The sequence below is a fragment of the Dermacentor andersoni genome, chromosome 9 (assembly GCF_023375885.2).
Source record: "Dermacentor andersoni chromosome 9, qqDerAnde1_hic_scaffold, whole genome shotgun sequence".
NCBI lineage: Eukaryota > Metazoa > Arthropoda > Arachnida > Ixodida > Ixodidae > Dermacentor > Dermacentor andersoni.
In genome coordinates this window covers 9241273-9266444 of record NC_092822.1, presented here as the reverse complement: position 1 = coordinate 9266444, position 25172 = coordinate 9241273, and the positions used below count along the sequence as shown (strand labels likewise).

General features: G+C 48.5%; 2 protein-coding genes across 5 annotated transcripts in view; both read left to right on the top strand.

Annotated features, from left to right (window-relative positions):
- cno (adherens junction formation factor afadin) overlaps positions 1-25172 on the top strand; it is a 151050-nt gene that overhangs the window by 46581 nt on the left and 79297 nt on the right. For all 4 annotated transcript variants that reach the window (XM_050174694.3, XM_055068500.2, XM_055068502.2 and 1 more), the window contains exons 10-12: positions 6396-6836; positions 13964-14316; positions 19100-19327. In XM_050174694.3, coding sequence (XP_050030651.1) covers positions 6396-6836; positions 13964-14316; positions 19100-19327 — 1022 coding nt within the window. The remainder of the gene's footprint in view (positions 1-6395; positions 6837-13963; positions 14317-19099; positions 19328-25172) is intronic.
- LOC140213282 (piggyBac transposable element-derived protein 4-like) lies at positions 819-4035 on the top strand. Its single transcript, XM_072284430.1, has one exon. It carries the CDS (start codon positions 911-913, stop codon positions 2336-2338), a length of 1428 nt encoding a protein of 475 aa, XP_072140531.1. The 5' UTR covers positions 819-910; the 3' UTR covers positions 2339-4035.

Here is a 25172-nt window from a genome sequence, read left to right as displayed (position 1 = left end):
AAACAAGTATGCGGCCGTGAGCAACTGCATAATTCAGACGTCGTTTGCTGCCGTCTGGTGCTGTTCATGTGGCTGGACAGGTGCGGGCGATTGCTGGTACGCCAGTATCCAGCACAGACGTCACAGACAAGTCACTACCTCGAGTTCACGGCACGGCCGCTAGACAGGGTATTTTACGAAAAGTGCATCGAATTCATTCTTTTCCGCTAGTTTCAGCCTGAAAACAAATTTGTGCCAAGCAATCATTTGGGATGAAAATTTCAGCCATGAAAATTTTGGTCAGTGTCCCTTTAACTCTTTCCTTACCGCGCCATAGAGCATCGATCACTATGGATCGATGGTTTTGAATGCCCCGCCAAAAATAAAACTCCGCTGTTACGGACGTGTGGCGCCATCTGGCCAGTAATAGAAGAACTACTGCGCACTTTCTATATGTTTTTTTGCGTTTTAGCGCGAAGGCTCCTGCGAGAAAAAAAAAAGCAGCGGAGAAGGTAGCGAGGAGTTTTCCCAACATGCCGCCGAAAACGCGTCGCGCGCCGCTGAAAAAGAAGTCTTCTCAAAGTGATTCCGCTGCTTCTGATGCTCATATTATCGATATGAGCAGTAGTGAGGAGTCCGCAGAGGACGTTGGATCATCGGATTTCGACTCCGATAGTGATGATTCCTCTACACAGCCCGGACCTTCAACTACCGTGGCAAGGTAAGCATAGTTTCGGATGTCAGTGTTGTTGTTATACGATGCGCGTGCTTTGTAAATGACGACAGCTGTTTACGTTTTTCTTTTAGGGTGTCAACTACATACGGAGGCGATATTTTGCCAAACACGCCGTGCCGAGTCAGGTTTTCACCGAATCGCGCACTGGACGTGACGCGCCGGAGTGAGACGCGGAGGTTTCTTGGTGCACTGGACATGTTCATGATGTTTTTTACCGCTGAAATGATTTCCACTTTCTGTGCACACACAAACAAGTATGCGTGGATGAAAATTTTTGAGAAACCAAGCTATGCTCAGCCAGATGGCTCCTGGCTAGAGGTCACGCCCCCTGAGATGTTGCGCTTCATTGCGCTATTGATTTACATGGGCATCGTGCAACTTCCTAGACTCCACTTGTATTGGAACACTGGAACAATCTACGGCGGTCTACTTCCAGGAAAGATCATGAGCAGGAAGCGTTTCTTCTCCCTGCTTGCTTTTTTGCATGTCTCGGACCCTGAGGATGACAGTGCTGCTTCAGCTGGCAAACTGCGGAAGGTACTCCCACTACTTCGAGAGATCAACGAGGCGTCGGCACGATTTTTTCAGCCACGGGAAGCCATTTCAGTCGATGAAAGGATGGTGAAATCCAAAGCACGCTCGGTAATCAGGCAATATATTCGGGACAAGGTGACAAAGTGGGGCTACAAATTGTGGGTTTTAGCTGAGTCAGAAACTGGATACACCTTACAGTTCTTCGTTTACACGGGCAAGCGGGAGAGACCGGGACTGCATGGATTGGCTTTTGATGTAGTGGGTAAGCTTTGTGATAAATATTTAGGACAGGGATACAAAATTTACATGGACAATTTTTATACTTCGAAGCACCTTTTCGAACACCTCCTTCAGTGCAAAACGCTGGCATGTAGAACAACGAGAAAAGATCGTCGAGGCTTCCCTGGCGATCTGAAAGATCCAAAATGGGAAAAGAAAGCTGAACGTGGAGACATTCGTTGGATAAGGGAAGGAAACGTCTTGTTTCTTCAGTGGAAGGACCGCAAGGCTGTAAGTCTCATGAGCACCATTCATACAGCCAATGAACATGTGCCTGCAAAGAGACGTACAAAAGTGGGCAACAAGTGGAGCGAGAGGACCATAAGAAAGCCCTTGTTGGTACATGAGTACAATGCAGGTATGCTGGGCGTTGACAAATCTGACCAAATCATTGGAACGTACAACGTGCTTCGTAAATGTGTGCGCTGGTGGAAAACACTCTTTTTCCACTGCATAGATATTGCTTGTGTAAATAGTTTTATTCTGTTTCAAGAGCATCGGAAAGGGCACCCCGACATTGCTGAGCTACGTCTGAGTGCCCGCTTTGACCAACTTTCTTTCCGAGAGATGCTCATCAAGCAAATTTTGAATCTTGATGATGATCAACCGGCCAGCATCTCTTATCTGCCACCCGACTGGGTTCGCCACAAGCCTGAGAAGGTCGACAACCGAAGGAACTGTAAGCAGTGCTATGAGAAAACCAAGAAAGAAGTGAAGACAAATGTTTTTTGCAGCACCTGTGAAGCGCACCTTTGTTTTACGACTACGCGTAACTGTTTCGCCGATTGGCACATACGTCATGGGCGCTGAGTTCAAAGGTCGCTTGAAAATATAATTTTTTAGCTAGCGTGCTCAGATTTTCAGGAAGTGTACCTGAGTTCATGGACAATCATTTGTATATCCCAGTTTTTTTTTCTTCTATGTGTGGTGAAGTGTAGTGTCAATTTCGTGTCTTCGCATGTATGTTTTCCTTACTTTTCTTCAACTTTCAGAGATAAAATATGAAAAAATGTCGCAGTGATTACTTTGTATGTTATTACATTGGAAAGGCAAAACAATCAGCTACATTTTCATATATAACAATCCATTGTACAACAACATTTTCCCAAGAAAAAAAATAATATGTAGACACATAGCAAAAACGGCCGTTTTCTGCGGTAAGGAAAGAGTTAAAGCCACCTTTGGTTCAATACAGGTGTATTGCGCCTGTATTTGCGCCTGGTTAACTAAGATGGTAGACTGGTTGTCCCGGAAAGGCGGTGGTCCCGGCTTCGACTCCCTGGACCAGGACAAATTTTTCTTCAACTGCGAAGCTTTTCTTTTGAGGAACCCATATAAGATTTCCTTTGTAGCACTTAGCTACGTTTGGGTGGATATCTCATTTTCTCTTTATTAATTACTTCCCTCCACCTTGCGGGTATCTGCTGAACCATTACCATATTTACTTGCATAATGATCGCACTCGCTCAATGATTGCATCCCTGAATTTTGATGTCAAAATTCAATTTTTTTCTTTCCTGTGTAATGACCGCACCCCGAACTTGCAGCAGCAATATGTCGTGTGCCAAGTCTAGCTAATTATCGCGCTTACCATCTGTTGAATGCTGTCGAATGCTACGCGAACGACTCTTCAAGACATACCAAGTGGTCTGCAAGCACCAAACATTCTTAAGCAAATGCCCCATTTCATTCCTTTCATCACTTTCCACACTTTCATGAAAAAAAAGAAAGCTACAACCAAACTTGCCTTGGCTTAATTATTTGAATGCTTTTTAATGGTTGTGGTCAACAACAACAAAAAAGGCGCCTTTCGATTCTTCTCATCTGCACTCATGGGCACGCAACAAATCGGGAGCGGCAACGATAGTAGCCACGGTTACACTGATATGTTAGAAGTGTACCCTATTCATGCACCGACGCTTGTAACACAGCTAAGATATTCACCCACTCATAGCGGAAATGTGCCGTATTAGGATAGTAGTGAAGACAAATGCCGCAGTTTCCGCAACAGACCCACCATGTGTTTCTATGTCACTGGCAGTTAAGCACGCCCATCTCTGTTTCTGTCCCCTGAAAGTGGACATGGCTACTTTATTGCTGCAGACTTGCCGATATTAACGATATTATTCATTACTGATACGGAAGAAACTGTTTCAATGTGTATAATGTACTCACGAAAAGAAAAAAAATCGTGTTCAGCGCGTTCGGCTTGCTCCGCCGACCGCCATTTTTGTTTTGATGTCCCGCACTCTAACAGCGGCAGCCGCCTGTTTGTTGACCTTTTGTCATCCCATAGCAAATGCAGGATGAAAAAAGAAATGTTTTCTTTTCGCAGGAATTTTAACCCGTGCAAGGATTGCACCCCTGAATTTGCAGCAATATTTTTGGCAAAAAAAGTGTGATCATTATGCAAGTAGATACGGTCCATCAAAGTCTTGCCTTTGCTTCTGAGCTATTGATAAATTCGACTTTGCCTGCCATCCACTAGCCACCTGGTTAGCTCAGATGGTAGAGTGGCTGCCCCGGATTGGCGGTGGTTCCGGGTTCGAGTCCCGGACCATGACGAATTTTTCTTCAAATGTGAAGCTTTTCTTTCGAGGAACCCATATGGGTTTATGTTGTAGCACTTAGCTAGGTTTTGGTGGATGTCTAATTTTCCTTTTATTAAATACAGGCGTATTACAGCGCAAAACATACAAAAGCCTTGGAAGTGGTTTTCAGTTCAATTTTATTGGGAAAGAAAGGCCCGCATTATAATCGGCTAAATATGGTAATCAGACGTTGTGAACTAGCGTTATAGCTTGGAAATCTTCCGAGACAAACGCTCCCAGTAAAGGGGTGGCTATTTGAGTCACCACAGTGGGTCAGAAGTGTGCATGCTGACTGCTCACCTGCAAGTTATCCACCGAAGTTTCGTGTTATGCAAATTAACGGAAGTCTACTTACTTGTGCTGCATTTTTTCTTGAGTATAAGATAACTTTCTGCATTATTTTTTTCACAGCTGTTTATAACTGTTGATTTGTTGGGCAGCTTATCCTTTTTCTTTTAATGTATTTCCAAGTGTACCACTATACCACATTGCAGTAACGTCATTGTTACACCTGCAGTGCCAGTGTACATACAGTGAAACTCAGACATATCGAATCAGAAGGGTATCACAAAAAAGTGTCATATACAGTTGAACCCACTTATAACAACATTCAAGTGCCACGAAAATTCCATTGTTATAACCGATAATTGTTATAGCCGGGTTACACGTAAAAATCGAAATAGGGGGATGGTAGAGCTGTTCTGAGAAAACTATAAGGGCGGGGATGCCAGTGCCCTTCCCCACCACCTTCCTCCATCCGGCTGCTGATTGTGTTCACTCGTTTAACTGCTTCCTGGGCACTCCCATTGCATGTAACAAGCTGCGGCTGTGAGGCATTAAAGAATGGCACTCCTATACCAACTGGAAAGAGGGGTCACTGGTTGCAAGCGATATGCGAGTACCGCCAAGGCATCGCTTTGGTGGCCCCAATAGGGGCCTTTTAAAAATTGCGAGAATGCTGCCACGGCAGCCTGTCAGCTTGAGAAACCCAGAGGAAACGCTGAGGTGGGATCACTCCAAGCATCTCAACACGTACTTCGCACTGGCATGCACGAGAAAACCCTACGTGCCTCAGGCTTGCATGCTTTGCACGAAGCTTGCCGACATCCTCCTCCAAGGCATCCAGGTGCTCCACATAATGTACTCTAGGTTCCTCATGAAAACGAAACCCCGGAGGGACTGAATCATCTGCCGGACCTCCTATGAGAAGAACGTTGAGGCAGCCTACCGTACCGACACATCGCTGGCGTTGTCGCTATCTCTATCCGATGCAGGCACATTCGCGACGATCGCCTCACTGGTTAGAAGCACTTAGTTTCCAAATATATAGCCGTGTGCTTTGTTTTTACCGGCAACGTCGTACATTGCCAATGATCAGCGGGCGGATCAGCCATCTTCTGTTTCGGCGGTGAGTCAAACGAGGCTGAGAAATCACATGGCCAGGAACGATTTCGACACAACCAACAAAGATGAACACTGGCGGTTACGCTGTTTACAGAACTGCACTGAATGAGGAGCCAGCAAACAATCTGGGAGCAGTGCAGTCGACGCGGTCCATTCATGTTTCGGAGGGTGACGCGGCACAGAGCTATGGGCGCAGTGCATTTGTGTTCAGAGGGGTGGAAAGGCAACTGGAGAGCGGCACGCAGAGAATGCTGGAAAATGAGCATGCAGCAGATGTTGGGGCAGCGGCCTATTGTGCAGTGGCTCGAATTTCTCGTTTTGTTTTTTCTTTTCAGTGATATTGCATTTCACTACCATTCCGCTTGGACACCCAGCAGCCAAAGTTCATTATTACAACCAATAAGGCGGCATCGGGGCATTGTAGTAAGCGGGTTATTTCACCATGGGAAAACATACAAAAATTGACGGTGAAGTTGACGGTGCAGCAGCTTCTCATTGTAATAACAGATATATTGTTAAACTGGTATTGTTATAAGTGAGTTCGGCCGTATAGGTAATTGATATATAACATAAAAATATTATAAAAAAATTTTCAAGGGGATTTTACAGCCGTTCATTCTACACAATAATTTGTTACATGTGGGTTCGATATATCTGCATTCAGCTGTATATGTTGGCTCTGTTCAGTTATTGTTCTAAGGTTTATGTCGTGGGCAATCTTGCAGTGTTCACCACAGGCAGCTGTTTACCTTTTGCATTCTTTTAAGCAGAGCTGTGTGCTTCAGCCAAATGGTTCACAATCTCTCGCTAATTTAATCCTGACAATTTATCATTCTATTGACCTTCGTCTTTCTCTCTTGTTGGTGCTTTAGATGAATCCCTGTTCCTGGACGCAGTCATCAACCAACTGGACTGGCTTTCGGTCCAGTTTAAACTAGTTCCTGCATACACTCTCTACATGGCCTGCCGCTACCGGGCTTCCACACACTTTCGACCTGAGACAAGCCCCACTGAGCGTGCACAACGGCTGACGGCACTCGCCACCAATATAGGAGCTCGAGTGCGGGTAGCTGTGGAACAGCAACAACGAGACTCTGGGCCACTGGCCTTCTGGCTGGCCAATGCCAGTGAGCTGTTGCACTTCCTGCGGCAGGACCGGCACCTCAGTGCCTACACCTTGGATGCTCAGGACCTGCTGACCGAGGCACTCCAGCTGGCATTCCGCCAGCTTGTTGCAGCACAGCGGCGCGAGTTGGCCCAGGCTTTGCCTCGTGCTTTTCTCAGCCCGGATACGGCCACAGATGCACCAATTGGTGAGTCCCCCCATTGCGAAAGCGGAGGCAGTAGTCGTGTTGACATGGATGCGGTAGAAGCGTAGCATATTAATTTACCGTATTGCACATGCCCATTTGCCACCGTTTGTGCATTTTCCTGTCCAGCTAGCTAAAACCATGTAGTGTCTTATTGCTGGCACTTCCAATAACTGTGCTTTTGCTATCATGTGAAATACACTGAAAGTACTTGCATGATAACAGCTACATTCCATCAGGTTCTCCTTCATTTGTTGGCGTGAACAAATTTACGCGGCGCTTATTTTGCAGAATCGTACCATATTCTATCAGGATATTAAACTTTGCTTTGCATTGTCGTGTTCCCGCGACAAACGACACTGTCTTGAACGTGAACGGGAATGAACCCCGGCCTTTATTGCTCCGTAGTATATATACATATGTGTGCATGTCACGCATGAGCAGGGCATCGCACAAGGGCCGTGGCATGACAAGAACTAAACAGGATAATGCAGCAACGATTATGTCACATCTCCCCTTTTCCAACACAATAACAACCAACTACCGTAAAAACCGGACTATAGGTTGGACCGGAATATAGGTCGATCCCCCAACTAACGAATTCTAAAAATGAAAAAAAATCTTTTTCAGTGGCAAAAGTACCGAAAGACATGACACCCTTACCTATAAACAAATGCGACTCAGCGGGTTGCACAATGGTGACAGTATTTATTTAAATGCTGCTCGCATGTGCGCCTGGCCATGTTTTTAGCGATATCGCGCGACCATCGACCCGCGTGCTTGTCAACACCGTATTAACGGCGATGAGCAGCGAAACAAACGAGATACGCGCATGTGTACACATGCCCTTACTTTCGCTATTTCGCCGCTCCGTGCCGTGATAAAAGGTGCTGACAAATACGCGGGTCGACGGTCGCGCGATACTGTTAAAAATTCGTCGGGTGTACAGTACACAGAAGGGCACGAAGTCCGCAAGCGCTACTCCGAATCAGAGCAACACGTTTGAACAGAGTCGGATGACGAGGGCTTCTCGCTGTCCAGTCCATAGGCGCGTGCGATCTCTACCGCTTTCAAACGAATGCATTCGACAACAGGCAGCGATGTTACACGCAGCTCTCGGACGGACTCCGCAACCTTGCCTTCCAGTTCTGCAGTCCGCTGCGATCCGGCCACGAAACGACGTTTTCTTTTGGTTGCTGCAAGTTGTAATACGTTGCTTTTACCTCCGCCACTACTGAATGCTATTTTCGGATACTCCAAGTTCGCGCTGTGCTGCCAGGTTCCCGTGGGCTTCCGCGTACTCAATCGCCTTTTTCTTGAAGGCGACGGTCAATTGACGTCGGCTTCCGCTCATTTTGAAACAAAATGAAAATGCAGCCTTTAATTAATATAACTTTGCGACAGTGGAAACGCAAAATGCCGGTGCCACAATGTCGCCACGCCATAGAATAAAGAACTAACGCCGCGCTGCTGATGATGGCGATGGCGAAGGCGGCTGTTTACTTCATCCGCCCATTGTTGCAAGACTTCCGTAGTTTTTCCGCCAATGTCCGGTATATAAGTCGAGGGTCGACTTTTCGCAATGGTCTTTTGAAAAAAAGTTCGACCTATATTCCGGTTTTTACGGTAAATAATGATAAACACAGTCAAAAGAAACGTACTGCATTACATTCAGATATCCCGTAACGGTTTGGTTTTCTTACAGCTCTACCGAATCGTGTAACGTATTCGCCTGGCACTTGCGGCAAAACATTACCCTGATCCTCTGTGGGGTCACTTTGGAGGGCTTGGAAGTTAGGCTGATTGCTAACTTCTGCATTTTCCAGGCTAGGGGGAAACTCGTATGTCTCGTTGTACGAGTCTGGAATTCTGCTTGGCGCTTGCTTGACTAGAAATTTCCTGTTGCGTTCGATCTGGATGCCGCTCTCCAACGCGACGACATACGACTGCGGCCCTTTTGCCCGCTGACAGATGACGCCTTCCCGCCTGCAGTCCTTGACCCAGACAGAATCACCGGGTGCCAATGAGACCATGTGTCGGGCCGCATGACTGGGGTCATAATTTTGCCGCTGCTTTTCCCGGACAACTGCATCCTTCTTCCGTACCTCTTTCAGGTTGAGTGTCTTTGGTACCAGCCTGTTCGGATGGAGAGGCAGGGTTGTACGAAACTGCCGCCCCATGAGCAGCTCCGCTGGCGTCTTGCCTAGTGGTCCCGGGGTGTCCCTGTAGGCTAACAGAGCCAAATAGGGATCATGAGACTTTAGCAGTAGCCCTTTTACCGTTTTCACCATTCGTTCTACCTCTCCGTTTGCCTGCAGGTACCTAGGGCTGCATGTCACACCTTTGAATCCATAGGCCTTCGCGAACTGCTTAAATTCTTCACTGACAAATTGAGCACCGTTATCCGTGACAAGCACTTCGGGTATACCGTGCCTAGCGAAGACGTCTTTGACGTGACCAACAACACCAGTGCTGGAGAGCGATTCCAGTAAACACAATTCTGGAAATCGAGATAGAAAATCCACTAAGAGCAAATAGTTAAGGCCGTTGAGATGGAAGATATCTGCTGCAGCCCTTTGCCAAGGTCGAATAGGTGTCTTGGTTGGGATCGTTGGTTCACTCGGCTTTTCTCGAAACTGCAAACACACGCGGCGATTGACAACCAAAGATGCAAGTTGAGAGCTCAAGCCCGGCCACCAAACAGACTTCACAGTTCAAACAGTTCACAAAAGACCCTGAAGACTTGCATGACAATGAGCATTTGGATGAAGTCAGCTGGGCAGATTCTACCACGTGGGCATCTCAAATTTAGTGCTGCAATGGGACAAATGGGTCTGAACCAGTGTGGGGACTATGTTGAAAAATAGTGGGAGGTACGTAGAATAGTACGTATACAGTGGAACCCTGATTATACGGCTTTCTCGGGACTCCGAAAAAGCGTCGTAAAATCCGAACATAAATTATGCCTATAGAAATACTACTTATTTCGCGCGATGGATTTACGAGAAACTTCAATGTAAACTACCAACATACTCTGCAGCGCTTGGAAACACAAATTGCCAAAAAAAGTAAATGCGATAAGAAATAATGCTGCAGTACAGCTACTAATCATGCTTTATTCAAACGAACCGTTACGGCACTCCACTGCCCATTGCCGTGATTCCTGCCAGCTGGCGCGAACTTTAAAAAAAGTCTAAGTTTCTTTTGGACCTTCTTTGATGCGTGAACCAAGAGCTTTCGCTCGAGTTGGGCAACGTCCAAAAGGAGGTCCTCTGCGGCGTCGCATGAACAGATGAAGTTCCGGAAGCCGTCTGTGCCATAGCACCTCGGCGAACGTGGTAGGCACAGGCACGGCATTTGTGGCGTCGGCACTAGGCAAAGTCTCCTCGGTGGCGTCATCCAGCGACACCTCGGCAAAGGTCGTGGTGAGGTTTAAACCCTCGAAATCGTCATCGGCGAAGCCTGCACCGGCCTCGAGCGGCATTGAGGTTGTTGCGTCCCCAGCAGAGGAGGCAGTCTCTCGCTTAAAGCCACAGTGCTTGAATGAGTTAGCAATTGTGCTTAGCAACACTGCGTTCCACGAACTGGTAATAAAATGCATGGCGTCGAGCACCGTGATCACAGTGAGCACCCTGAGCACCCTGAGCACAGTGATAAACCTAGGCCTCTCCACGCTACCTTATCGGTGATCTGCTGCTGGGAAACTGGACCAGAGGCAACGCCGCCGAGAAGAGAGGGAGAAAGTGATTGTGGAGAAGAGAAGGCGCTATTTCAGCTCAGCGGGCGTCGCGGGCGGCTGCTGATGGGGGGGAGAAAGAGCGAGAGAGAGAGAAACGCTTCCCCAACGCGATGAGAGGCGACGCCACCGAGAAGAGAGGGAGAAAGTGATTGTAGAGACAGAGCGAGTAAAGAGATCCACAGCACTTTTCTTTCGTCCGCCGTTCTGTCCCGCGCTTCGCGAGGGTCATCGTATAACGCGGGTCAGGTGCAAAATTTCGTCGGATAAGCGGGGTTTTTAATGCATTGCTTCTATGGGGACTTCGCCGGGACTGTGCTAATCCATCGTAAAACCCGAGTGGACTGGGTTCTATACCGGGGGACGTATAACCGGGGTTCCACTGTACTTGTAATTGCCTGTATGTACCTTATTTTGGCTAATAAGATATAGGGGCCTCGTAAAAGAAAAATTTGATATGAAAACAAAAAAACTCCATAAAAACATTGATGCTCCTTTGTACCAAGAAAATATTAAAAAATTCGAAATATACATTTTGAGAAAGAAGGCTATATGCAACATTCCTGCAAATATGAGCTTTCTCTCTGTAGAAGTTTTTTTATATACTAAGGAAAATGGGTAAGCCCTAGTGGCTATTCGGCGGTTTGTAAGAGCTGTGCTGCGGCTTTTACGAACCACTGCACGCCAATGAGAAGTGCAATGCTGAGGTCCACTCCCGGCCGTCTTCTTGAGCAAAACACTCTTTGCGCCACTTCCAGCAAGTGGTCCTGCCCAAGCGACATTGACAGCCTGCAGATAAGAACTGCGACCTCTGGAACACAGCACATATCCTTAGATTTTAGTGCGGCACCAACGAAACAGTTCAGAGTAGAAAATGAAATTGGCCGGCTGATACCTGTTGAATGACGTTCAGGGACTGTTGGACATACTTTTGCCATCTGTACTGAAATCCTATGAATCAAAATCATTTTCCGAGTCTGTGCTGCCACCACCATCAAAATATTATGGTGCAGACTCATCGAAATTCATCGGAATTCGTCGTTTCCATACGGCAGCTACACGCAACATCGACGTCATGTTGGAAGCTATGAGCACTCGTCACGCCCAACTAAATGACGCCTTAAACATACCCTCCGCGGTGGAAGAAATAAACACAAGAACGAAGCTAGAAAAACATTTTCTCATTTAGGCGCTGGCTAACGCTAGATGTCCAAAAGCGCTATGAGCACAGCAAAATTTAAAGTTGGAGTCATTGATACCAGGTTGTCAATGGATACAGGTGCGGACAGGAAAGTGTTAATCTCATTTCTAATTGACAGAAAAGACACTGTTTTAAACAGACATAATGTACGCATGCATGAATTGAAATCGCATGCAGCCTGCTCTGTAAGCTGCCATTTTCATCTTGATGTCCTGCAGTGCGGTGGCAGCCGCCGGTTGGTTAGCCAGTGGTCATCCCACAGTGAACAACCACACGGTAGCTTAGTGGCTGTGGCGTTGCTCTGCTAAATACAATGTTATGGGACCAAATCCCGGCCGCTGGCCGTATTTCGATGGGGGTGAAAAGATGCATTGGGGGCACGTAAAGAGATGCCCTGGTGGTCAAAATTAATCTGGAGTCTTCCACTACGCCATGCCTCATAATCAAATCATAGTTTTGGCACATAAAACCCCAGTATTCATTCATTCATCCCGCGGCAAATGCACTCACATAGTTCCTAATATGGTATGCTTCTCTTTACATGGGCCGCGGAAATACACATTTTCCATTTCAAACGACTCCTGTTTGGCATATATGATGCAATACCGCTTTCTAGTGAATTAACTCGTTTACGTAAGATGCGATACGCTTGGACATTGCCATATTTACTTGCATAATGATCACACTCGCGTAATGATCGCATCCCTGAATTTTGTCATCAAAATTCGATTTTTTTCTTTCCTGTGTAATGATCGCACCCTGAACATGCCGCAGTGATACATCGTGTGCCAAGTCTAGCTAATTATCGCGCTCACCATTTGTTGATTGCTGTCGAATGCTACGCGAAGACTCTTCAAGACATACCAAGTGGTCTGCACGCACCAAACATTCTTAAGCAGGTGCTCCATTTTATTCCTTTCATCACTTTCCACACTTTCATGAAAAAAAAAAAAGCTACAACCAAACTTGCCTTGGCTTAATTATTTGAAGGCTTTTTAATGGTTGTGGTCAACAACAACAAAAAAGGCGCCTTTCGATTCTTCTCATCTGCACTCATGGGCACGCAACAAACCGCGAGTGGCAACGATAGTAGCCACGTTTACACTGATATGTTAGAAGTGTACCCTATTCATGCACCGACGCTTGTAACACAGCTAAGATATTCACCCACTCATAGCGGAAATGTGTCGTATTAGGATAGTAGTGAAGACAAATGCCGCAGTTTCCGCAACAGACCCACCATGTGTCACTGGCAGCTAAGCACGCCCATCTCTGTTTCTGTCCCCTCAAAGTGGACATGGCTGCGTTATTGCTGCAGACTTGCTGATATTAACAATATTATTCATTACTAATGCGGAAGAAACTATTTCAATGTGCATAATGTATTCACAAAAAGAAAAAGAAAACACGTTCGGCGTGTTCGGCTTGCTCCGCCGGCCGCCATTTTTGTTTTCGTGTCCCGCACTGTTACATTGGCAACCGCCTGTTTGTTGACCTGTTGTCGTCCCGCAGCAAATGCAGGATGAAAAAAAAAGTATTCTTTTCGCGGGAAATTGAACCAGTGCAATGACCGCACCCCTGAATTTGCGGCAATTTTTTTTTAAAAGGAAGTGCTATCATTATGTGGGTAAATACGGTAATACAATACGCTTCTGTCACATTCATGTACACCTGGCCAGTGTCACTTGTGTGTGGTTATTGCTTGTTTCCTGTAAATGTAAGAATTTTATTTGGATGGCATGCACCTTTTAATCTAAGAACACCTGCATTGGACAATGCAAATTCAGCTTTTTGTGTCGTGTGGGATATTGCAGCCAATAGTTTCTGTACGCCATGACCTACAGTAGATTATGCTCTGTGTAGCATGAAACAGAGCTCCCAAGCTGTCAAGTTGTAAATCATATAGTATGTGCCCAAGGCCTGCTTTGTAAGTTGCTAAGCTATACGCCTTTTCAGTGTTCTTTTACGTCTTATTTACTTCAATGTTGATGGAATGGAGGAGGATTGGATATTGATATTGCTGTGTAGGGGTTATTAAGATCATTGGAAGACTGAATAGATATGAGGACTTGCTAACTTGCTGCAGCAAACGGCTAACAGGTGCCTTCACTTCTGGTCACTGCGGCATGTGTCAAATTGTAGATGAATTCGTGTCCTGTCCATTTATTTCCATACCTCGGCATCTCTGTGCAGGTGAGGCTCTTGGAGTCTTGGCAAGCAGCATGAGCCTGCTGCGACGCTGCCGGGTGAATGCAGCACTGACGATCCAGCTGTTCTCCTGGCTCTTCCACCATGTCAATGCGTGGCTGCTGAACAGCCTCCTCCTGCACGGGCGCCCTCCACTTTGTCGGCCAACAGGTGCCCTGCTGAAGCGCCGGCTGGCCCATCTAGTGGCCTGGGCTGAACAGCAGGGCCTGGAACTGGCCGCAGACTGCCACCTTGCACGTCTCATCCAGGCAGCTCACTTGCTGGCGGCACCCAAGGCCCACCCTCAGCATGACCTGCCCCTGCTCGCCGACGCATGCTTCAAGCTTAATTCTGTCCAGGTACTTTGACAAAAGGGTTTTTGCAGCCATCATACGTGTTATGTTCGTCAGTTGTTCTGAGCCATCTATGTGTTGCGAAATCACTTGGCACCAATGAATAGGACAGTGCTGCACGAAGTTGACTAGAATGTAAGTGCTGCAAGTGATAATTGTGATGAGTCGCTAAACATTGCATTAAGGAATAAATTAGTGAAGCTGGCATCACCTCCTTCTTTTTTCAAGTGCAATGATGCGTGCTACTGTAAGGCTGCAGTAGCATGCAGCTTTACAGTTAATGCATGTGAAGTAAGGACATGTGCCAACTCTGGAAGCAATCGAAATTGATCAACATGAACAAATGTATTCTTGCTAAAGAAAAAGAAAAATGAGAGAAAGGGTTTAAATTTTATGTTCCTGAGCTGTGTGCTATTTCATGACCTCAATGCTATTTTTCAGTCATTACACGTACTCCGGAAGATATTTGGAAACCCGTGGTATGTCCTGGTCGTCCTGGTCCGGGACTTTAACCCGGGCCCACCGCCTTTCCGGGGCAGCCGCTCTACCATCTGAGCTAACCAGGTGGCTATCAGATGGCAGGGTGAAGTCGAATTTGTCAACAATTCGAAGCAAAGGCAAGAGTTTGACGAAATAGTTTTGCGGAAACCCACAAGGTGGAGAGAGGTAATTAATAAAGGGAAAATTAGACATCCACCCATTCGTAGCAATCGCTACAAAGGAAACCCATACGGGTTCCTCAAAAGAAAAGCCTCGCAGTTGAAGAAAAATTCGTCCTGGTCCGCGACTCGAACCCGGGACCACTGCCTTTCCGGGGCAGCCGCTCTACCATCTGAGCTAACCAGGTGACTATCAGATGGCATGGTGAAGTCGAATTTGTGAACTCGAAGCAAAGGCAAGAGTTTGACAAAATAGTTCTTTGGAAACCCGCAAGGTGGAGAGAGGTAATTAATAAAGGGAAAATTAGACATCCACCCACTTAACAAATTTAAAAAGTTTGTATCACTTGCATATATCTTTACACCCTGCCTTAAAATTGGGCGATGATCCACTAGTGCCATTCACTAACTTGTTCGAGTTTTTAGATGAAACCGATTATCTACATCGACTTTAAGGTAACGCAGCTATTGCTTGCCTTAACATTGGATCTTATTGGCCTCGAGCTCCACTACTGGAAAAGCTGGCGCCACCGTCGGCGTGACGTGCTATTAGGGATCACGTGGACATTAGCGTCCGCGTCGGCTGCTTCGGGAGCGCCGAAGCGAGCTGAAAACGAGAGTTTAAATTCCTTCGTATGCTGCGGTCCTCATTTAGCGGCGAGATTCTCCCGCTTTGAGTGTCTCCTTTACAACGCTTGAAAGCACCACAATAGGTAGTGGCTGCTTTTGAAGGCGCGCAACATGGTAGGCTACTGCCCGGTGCCGCAGTGCCGGACGTACGCAACGGAGCCCGGTGTCAGCCTTATTCACACGTAGCCGCAGGACAAGAAGCTGCCTGAAGCTTGGCTCGCGAAAGATAAAACCGGCAAAGAGCCATCGGCTACAACTCCGGTATGCAGCAAGTACAGACACGAGGAAGATTTCTGCTACGGCGCCGGGTCTGTGATGTTAGGAACACGCGCACTGAGACGCTCGCCCGAGTCCGCTGCCCGACTAATGTCATGACGGTTTGGTCTATGAACTTGTCGATGCTATAGATACTGGCAAGTTCACTGGAGTGGAAAGGGAGCGGTAAGAAGCACATTTAAAAAAAATCATGGCATATGGTCATGTTTATGTTATGAATTAATGCACTGGATTACAAAAAAGAAGCAGCGGGAAATCGCACGCTGAGAACACCGATAAACATACAGTGCGACGCAACTCGAGAAATAATATTGAAACGTCCAAGAATTTAGAAGAGGAAAAAAAAGATTGAATCGTCGCGACGGCACATCACAGTCCCCGTCGAAGTCTCTATAATGAAATTATTTTTGAACAACTCTAATAGCGCAACAATGGTTGCTTGTATACTGTCAAATGCTCATATTCTGCGGCCTAAAGCTCATGGCATGGTGCGAAAACGCGCACGCAGTGAAAGCGAAACAGTGCGCGGACAAGCATGGAGACGCGCAGTCGGTCGCTGCGAATCTGTGCGATCGCTGCATTGAGGCTTCATTCTATATACTCTCCATTCAGTTATACAAACACTATAAGAACATATTTCACATAGTTTGCTCTCAGCATTTACCTACCTTTCACACAAGAAGCCGGTTCGGGAGACTCCATCGCAGCAACCGCGCGCAGTGGTGTTCACTGTACGTATTCGGTAAAGAGATAGCGTCTGTAAACGATTCTGTGCTATCAGTTTGCCCATGATTATTATTTAGACAGCAACAAACTTCTCTCGTTTCGAAAGTACCTAAAGAAATGTCCGGGAGAGCTCATGCGTGGTGTTTTCAGTGAGCGCTGACAGCAAAACCTATGAGGAGCGCGCCACGTGATCCCTCGTACTACGCCAGCCAGACGCTTCAAATAGATGGCGACTCCGTAACTCCTCGCCGCCAATACTGTCTTGTGACTGGCGTGGCATGGCCTTAGTCGCTTTTGCGCCATTAAACCCGAATTAACTAACTAACTAGCTTTTGGATATTTTCTATGGTCTCCCAATGCTTTCCTTTCAGCACTCTCTTCAGTCAGGGAAACAAAAAAGTTGCACGGAGCTAAGTCGGGACTGTAAGGGGTATGGGGGACCACCGGGGAGTTGCTCCGGGCCAGGAAGTTGGTAACGATGAAGGACATGTGGCTGGGGGCATTGTCATGATGGAGCTTGACCGTGTCTTTGATGTCAGCCCAGAAACTTTACTGGAAAACTGTACCAGAAAAAGACCTATGTCCCCTCCTACTGCGTAGGGTGCCATCAAGTCTTGTCATTCTGCGCTCGCTTTCACATGCCTCTGTGCTAGGTCTTTCACTATTTTGGGCTTTCAGAAGCTCAATTTCTAGGCGCTTCATTTCGAGTGCATCGCGTGCAACACGGTCGCTCTTCTTTGGCCTCATGTGCTGCCCACTCGTGCTCTGCTCTTTTCTCTAGGCACTTGCGCTCTTCCTCTTTCTCCGCAATGCTGTCTAGGCATTCCTTCGTCTGCCCCGATCACTTCGATAGCCTCAATGATCTCCGGCTTCCTCTTTGATTCGGCAATTTGTAGGCCCAACTCTTTGGTCGAGCTCAACAATTCCGGCTTCTGAAGTGCCTTCAAGTTCATGGCTGCCCTTAGTGCTGCTAACTCTTCACTCTATAACAACCTTAACGTACTCAAAACTTCCATCAATGATTAAAGAAAAAAATCACTGCACTGTACTTTAAAAAAAAATACATAAAGCCAAGTGATATCTTAGTGAAGGAAAGCCGTGCACTCACCATATGCAGTGATGAATCCTGACACCTTCCTTCCGAACGTTGTCGCCAGGACGAAGAGGCTACGATCTCGTAGTTGTCGTCCAAGTTGGGGTCTCCACGGTTGCGTATCCCAATCGCTGCCAGTCAGTTTGTTGCATACTCCAGGCTAGCGTATCGTACTGCTGCCGAGTAGTAGCGATGCCTGCTTATCAAAGCTCCACGGACGTTACTTATTGGGTAGCGTGCCATTGTCGGTGGGCTGCAGGCATCCGGTAGACCATGGCGTCCAAGTAAGGGCGAGATGATTTCTAGTGCGAAATTTGCACGGTTTATTGAAACGCAGATGAAAGATGATGAGAAGAGAATGAAGTAAATAAAAGTACATTTCGGAGCCCCTTAAATAGGCTCTCTACAATCGTGGGAGGGATCTTGCTTCTGTTGACGTCACGTGACCGGCACAGAAAGTGGGCCCCTCCTCCTCTGGTTATATCGAGTCTGCTGCAAGGAGGAGGGCGTCCCGCCTCCTGGAATTGTAGACGCCTGTCCGTCTCTTGTGCGCGTAGCTGGTTCGTGGAAGTTCTCCTGTAGAGTTTGGCTGTTCGAGGAAAGGGTCCCTCTAAAGTCGTACATACACACAAAAGAGGCCTGTAAACACTGCGGGGCTTCCGCCAGACCGGCAGACACTCGAAATAGTCATGGCGAATTAGGAAGTCACGCTTCATTTCTATGAGGCAAGGTGTGTGAAGGTCGGATGATAGAAATTCCTTTCTGCACGTGGTGCTAGATGCCAACCGTAGCAGGAGCAGTCGCGTCTCATTTCGACAAGGCATGGCGAGAGAAGGTCGAGTGAAATTCCTTTACGCACGTGGTGCCAGACGCCAACCGTAACACCTCCGTATTTAAGAAGCAGCAGTGCTAAAAAGACGAGGAAAAGAGGATCACAACTCCTTGTGATGTGGACAACTGAGCGCTCGTGCCTTTACATTGCTTGTGCAAGAAACAGCTTGAGCACCTTCTTTTAGGCAATTGCAGTTTGATGGCTTACATTCTTGCTTTGCAAGGTGAGGTCATGTGTGCCTGCTTTCTCAAAACCCGCCGTGGTTGCTCAGTGGCTATGGTGTTGGGCTGCTGAGCTCGAGGTCGCGGGATCGAATCCCGGCCACAGCGGCCGCATTTCGATGGGGGCAACATGCGAAAACACCCGTGTACTTAGATTTAGGTGCACGTTAAAGAACCCCAGGTGGTCGAAATTTCCGGAGTCCTCCACTACGGCATGCCTCATAATCAGAAAGTGGTTTTGGCACGTTAAACCCCATAATTAAAAAAAAATATATTATTATTGCTTTCTCAAACCCTTATATCTTGCATAAACAAACTGTGAACAAATTCTTTTGGCTTCCTCATGTGGCAGGTGCGGCACTTGCTAGAACGGTTCCAGCCCTTGGGTCCTGGTGATCAGGTTGGCCCAGGCTTGATTGAAGCACTGGTGCGAGAAGCACACAAGGGTGAAGATGCGCGTCTCACTCAGGAGGGTCGCCCGCTGCAGCTGGCTGAGGAGCCTCAGCTGGCCCTGCCTTTTCTGCTCCCCGAGGATGGATACTCGTGCGAGACTGTGCGAGGTGTACCTCCAGGACTGCAGGTGGGTGGCCTTTACCCTTTGCTCCTCACAGTTCAGTGTTAGGCCGCACGACTGCCACAGTTCATCATCTCTTCAAACAAAAAGGTTTTAATATGGATAGTTACCTCGTGCTAAAGATTGGAAACAGCAATAAGAAAGATAGCAAGAGAAATGTCAACTTCGAATTATGTTGCCATTTTGTTCTTCCTTAGTTTTTGCTTTAATAATGCTGCTTATGAAGCCATTTGGCTTTGAGCTTAGATTCTCATACTTGGGTGAAAAGGAATATTTTAGTTCATTTTTACTTCATCATTTTTGCATGTCTTCTCTTTTTCAAACTGTTGTTCAAGTTCTTAGGAGTTAGCATACATTTTTGTGTGCTGCATTATGCACCGCTTTGTTTATTTTTCTTGCCATCGTGTCTGCGCCTGTCTGTTTCTTTGTGTACATGCACCTCAGGATTCATGTGTGCATTGGGTTGGGCAATTTGCGCTCATTCCAGCCACAGCTACGATAAGCGTTTGATGTTGTGAACTTGCACTACTGATATGTGAAAATGTGTGTGTAGTAGAGAACCCTTTTTAAGGGGGGACACGGGTGTTGGCGTCCAAAAATCGCGAAAAAAACTCTGATATATTTTGTGGGGATGCGCGACTCTCACGCATCCCCTGATATGTTGTTTTCCCGCATGGCTCGCGTAGCCTGGCGCCCGCGGCGGTCGGAGTGGTACAAGCGCGGTGCGAGAGATGGCGCGAGTGTCGTGCCGCTGCGGGGTTACTTGGGTGCGGGCAAGACAAGGCGCTCGCTCTTGGATTCGGGACAGCGAGCGGGTCGGACGTGGCGTGCCGCGCGTGCGCCGACCCATGCTTCTGCGAGACCGTCTCGCGTGGCCGCCTTGAAATGCGCCACCGTTCGCGTGACAGTACGCGCGAACGACCAGACGTTGGGATCCAGCATGGGGCGAACATATTCGCTCGCTATCCGGTCGCGGTGAGTCGGACTTCTAGATTTGTCGCGCGCCCATCGGCATGTTTTGTGGATAGCAACTCGGCTAGCAGACATTGATCTATGAAAGGTGCAATAAATGCCCTTGTGATTGTTTGCACTACTGTGTTGTCGTTCCTTTGTCCCAAGGGCAAGGGAGGAGAATCCCACAATTTTTATTGCATTTTTGGAGTGTACAGCTATTATTGTATCTACATTGTTAATTTCATACCGATAACATCAGTATTTTAGCCACAGTGACGCCTTATACGAGATGTACTAGCTGAATTTCAGGCGGGACTTGCGCTGAAACGACACATTTTCCGAAACACGCGCCTGCTCTTCCACGTGTGCTAGCGCGAACATCTTGGTCTCATCTGAAAGAGGCGACTTTTCCTTTCAAGTTCCCGCCAGAATGGGCCCCATTTAGCTATTGGCCACTCAGAAAATGCGTGGCAAAAAAAGGTGCTAGAACGCCTCCCTATTCGTCACTCGGTGCACGTGACTTGAGCTTGCCTCCCGGTTGGCGGAACTGCATGGCCATCGTCTGCTCTGCGCTTGGAGCCGCGCATTGAGGTGCGCCATCTTGCCCCAGTGTCAACGCGATGTCTGAAACGGAGCGCAAATTTCGAACGCGGCACAAGTTTGGTGAGAAAAAAGTGCGACAGACACTCATCGAAAACTTCAAAAAACGCTGCTCAACACTGCAAAACACCCAGGACGCCACAACCTCAGCGTCCAATGCCGAAATCGTCGATGCAGCAACGACAGGCCTAACTGCATCCGCTACTGCGGATACTGCAACAAGTCCGTCTGCCGTGGACCCTTCGACCAGCGCTCGCGTACGGCAAGATACGATCTACCGGCAACCCTCCGAGCTGGAGGAGGAGGAAGCGAAAACCAAAGCAAAGCTATCAGAGTTGTCTTCCGCTCCAGCGATGGAGAGGAAACGCGAATTTGTGGGTGACAGTACCGACGATGCACTTTGCCCGCCTGATGGGACTACGTTTACAATTGTGGATTTGAGTGCCGTGTGCACTTTATTAACGTTTGCGAACTGCAACAACTGCAATGGTGCCTTAGAAATCGTACGAGACGAGCGGGAATATGGACTCGCTGTGAAGCTGCGTTTTATGTGCGCGAACTGTGGAGAGATTGCGTCGGTGTGGAGCTCGCCGCGCATTCACAGTGCTGAAAGAATGAAACCCTTTGCTGTGAACGTTTTGGCTACGCGTGCCATGCAGGCAACGGGGAACCGACAGACTACGTTCAATGACATTTTCTCGTTGATGGGCATCAGCCGTCGGGCTCTTCAGACGAAAACCCGGCAGAGCTATGTGAAGACGAAGTTGACGCGAGCGGCTGATCGCGCGGCACGTAATCTGACGAATGACTGCGCGCAGTCGGTTCGCGAACTTTACGCCGAACTGAACGTAGGTCATACTGGGAACATCGCGGTGTCCTACAACGGGTCATGGATGACCCGCGGTCATACATCCCATATCGGCATCGGCACTGTGATCGAGTTGTTCAGCGGACTTGTTCTCGACTTTGTGGTATTGAGCAATTTCTTTGCTGGGTGCGAACCGCGGCCTAAGGAGAGTGACCCTTCCTATGGAGCCTGGAAGAATGGCCACAAGTGTCAGAAGAACACTAATAATAAAGCTGGGGAGATGGAGGTGGAAGCTGGCCTCATCCTTTTCAGGCGATCATTGGAGCGGCGCAATCTGCAGTATACAACGGTGCTTTGTGACGGGGGACAGCCGCAGTTATGTTGCTTTACAATATGATGAAGTGTATGGGCATATCCCAATTGAAAAAGAGGACTGCGTGAATCACGTGCAAAAGCGCATGGGGACGGCTTTGCGCAACTTGGTGGCAAAACACAGAGGCCCTGGACATGAGAGTCTTGATGGAAAGGGCCGCTTGACAGCAGACTTGATCTCCAAGTTGTGGGCTCACTGTACGTCTCCGCGCACAACGTCGCCAAGTGGCCCCCGAGAAGTGGAGCCTCACGACGCAGCACGACGGCGTGCGGCGATAAACCCACCGCAGGTTCGAGCACCGAGCCGAAAGGCCTGGCCGGCTCTGGCCGTACGCATGGGCGCTCTCCCAGGAACACAAGGCGCTCAGGACAGTTAAGGCGTTTATTGATCGCAAATGGCCAACACGTACCAGACTGCACCGAAACACACGGAGTACACTCGGCGCCCGCGGTCCCCGATGGCGAGGGAAGGCGGGTTACACGCCGCGTCGAACCATGGTTCGCGCACGCTGGCCGAAATGCGTTAAACGCTACCTAGCGCTTCCCGTCACCGACAATGGTCTGCGACGGTTCGGACACGCAAAATGTGACGCACTGAGCACCTGAGACTACTACCGCAAGGGCGGAATGCAGAGCCACTCAGCAAGCCACACCTACGCAAGCTGACAAAGCACGTGAACTTCCCCAGGCCGGGGCCGTTGGGGACACAAATAGCTGGTCGCTCACGTACCTTGCAGCTTGCCTCTCGTGACCGGCGCTCGTCCCTCTCGCAGCACGACCCCCCCGCGCACGGCGATCGTCCCCAGTCGGGGCTTCTTCCCTATACGTCACGCCCCACGACCCAATCGCAGGGCCGCGTAGCATGACGTCGCGGGACGCGGTCGCGGCGCCCGGGGAACAGCGCGCGGTCGAGGGACAGTCATTTGGGAGGGGTTTTCCTCGCAATGGCGAATGAGTCCGTAGCCTTAGGCACAGCAACGACTGCGCCCCGGTAGACCGAAAGAACTCCCACATCCCTCTCCCCTTAAATGTACGTTGGGTGCCAGTTTGTGGTCTTCACCCGCGACGCTCACGGCGCGCACGCTCCGATTCCGCGCGCGCCGGACGACCACCGAGGGTTCGAGCACTCCGAGCCGCCATGCGTGCAGGGCACCGCGCGCGCCCGCGCCTGCTCCGGCCCACTCCGTGTGCCGACGCGCAGCTGCGCGCGTACGCGCCCCGACGGCCCCACAGCTTAGGGGAAGGCGAGACCGCGCGCGCAGCAAGGGAGACCCTAGGCAAAGCTCTCGAGAAGCCAGAAAGTACATTTATTAAACTGGGAGTCAATACAAAAACACGTTTTAATGTCACGTACGAATATGAATCTAATTACACAAAACATGGCCGAATGGTCGCCGGTGGCCGCTAATGGCGCACCGCGACAGAGAGAGAACAAAGAAACGAGGAACAGAGAACCCCAGCAGTAAGAAGTTGCCTATCCTTCGGTCAGCGCCTGCCATCGTGCGCCCCACAGCAGAGAAAAGGGGAAATAGAGAGAAACGACAGACGAACAGACGGGGGCACGATCGGCAGACGCTGCCTCAGGACATCGAGACGACGGGAGAGTGCGCGCGCGCCCGCCGAGGCCGGGACCCCGACGAGCCGAAGTAACCATCGGCCGGCGACGGACAAAGGGGGCTGCCGCCGGCAGAGAGGAACACGTACGCACCTTCAGACGCCCCGATGTGGTCTCGCCGCGCGCCCGTCTTGCGCGCCCTTACCCGGAGTGCACGCAAGCAGGGCCCGAATCCCGCCAAAATGTCGGCCAATGGGGAAAGCCTGTTGACCTTCCCGTGGGCGGGATGACAGCAGAGTGACAGTGTTTTATGACCCGCTGCCACCCCCGTCCAGGCAAGGAGAAAAGGGACACGGAGCCCCCGTCAACACGACGTAATGGCTCCACACAACCACCGCGAGAGCCCGAGAAACTCCGCGAGAGCCAGAAACCCCACAAAGTTAACCTCATACTATGGATGGGCTCTGAAGACCCACAAAGGAGACGTAGATGCCACTCAAAATGCAGTGATGGCCGCATATCATCACATCACATCAAACGATGATGTGGCTAATCACACTCTTTGTCCATCAGGCCCAAACTCCTGGTGCAAGCAAAATGCTGCAGCGGCCAAGGGTGAGCTGGTTCCAAAACATCCTCGAAAGCTTCCTCCTCATGTTGTCAGGCTTTACGTCCCATATATGAACATCTTTCAGACAAGAAACTGCTGCAACGTTGCCAGCGTGGTAAAACGCAAAATAACAACGAAAGCCTGCATTCTATGATCTGGGCACTGGCGCCAAAAGACAGGCACGCTTCTTTATTCATGATGGAGGCTGCTGTGGCAGAGGCAGTATTAAAGTTCAATGCAGGCAATGCAAGGGCCTCAAAGGACATAATGAAAGAACTATGTCTAAATCCGAGTGAGCAAAGTCGCACCCGCGTGGCCGAGAAAGATAGGCGTTGAATGACAGCATCAGCCAAGCGCAAAGCATCAGATTTGTGCCAGTCCCTCAAAAAGCAGTACACAGGGGCTGGGAGTCAGCAGGACTACATGCCTAGTGCCTACTGAGCTGTTCCAGCTGTAAATTTGTAAATAAAATAGGGTTTTGCACGTTTTCTCACTTTTCTCAAAACATGTTTTTGGGTCACTTCACTAGACTGTCGGAGTGATATCTCATGACCTAGAACAGCTAGAGCACTAATTCTTTCTTTAGCAGAAAGCCTAATCTGCATATTACAAAGTGCTGAGAGCAGAATTTCAAATTTGTGCACATGTATGTATTTCCATTTTATTAATTTTCTTTTGATGTGGTAGCTTTAGGTCAAGGAAAGAATTTTGATCACCTGCAGAATGGCTGATTAGAATCTCATTTGAAAACTTTTTGCAGCATTGCAGTTATTGCACATTATAGTACAGTCGAACCCGACTATATCGAACCCGTTTACATCGAATTATTCCATATATCGAACCATTTCTGGTCACGGTATAGTTACAATGAGTATATATAACAAAAATTACGCTTACATCGAACAAATATTGCAGTGACTCCCGGTATATCGAACGTCAAGCGGCGGAAAAG

Bases quoted from the DNA above. Each gene is read 5' to 3' on its own strand.
- LOC140213282 (XM_072284430.1), top strand. From the start codon at position 911: ATGTTCATGATGTTTTTTACCGCTGAAATGATTTCCACTTTCTGTGCA.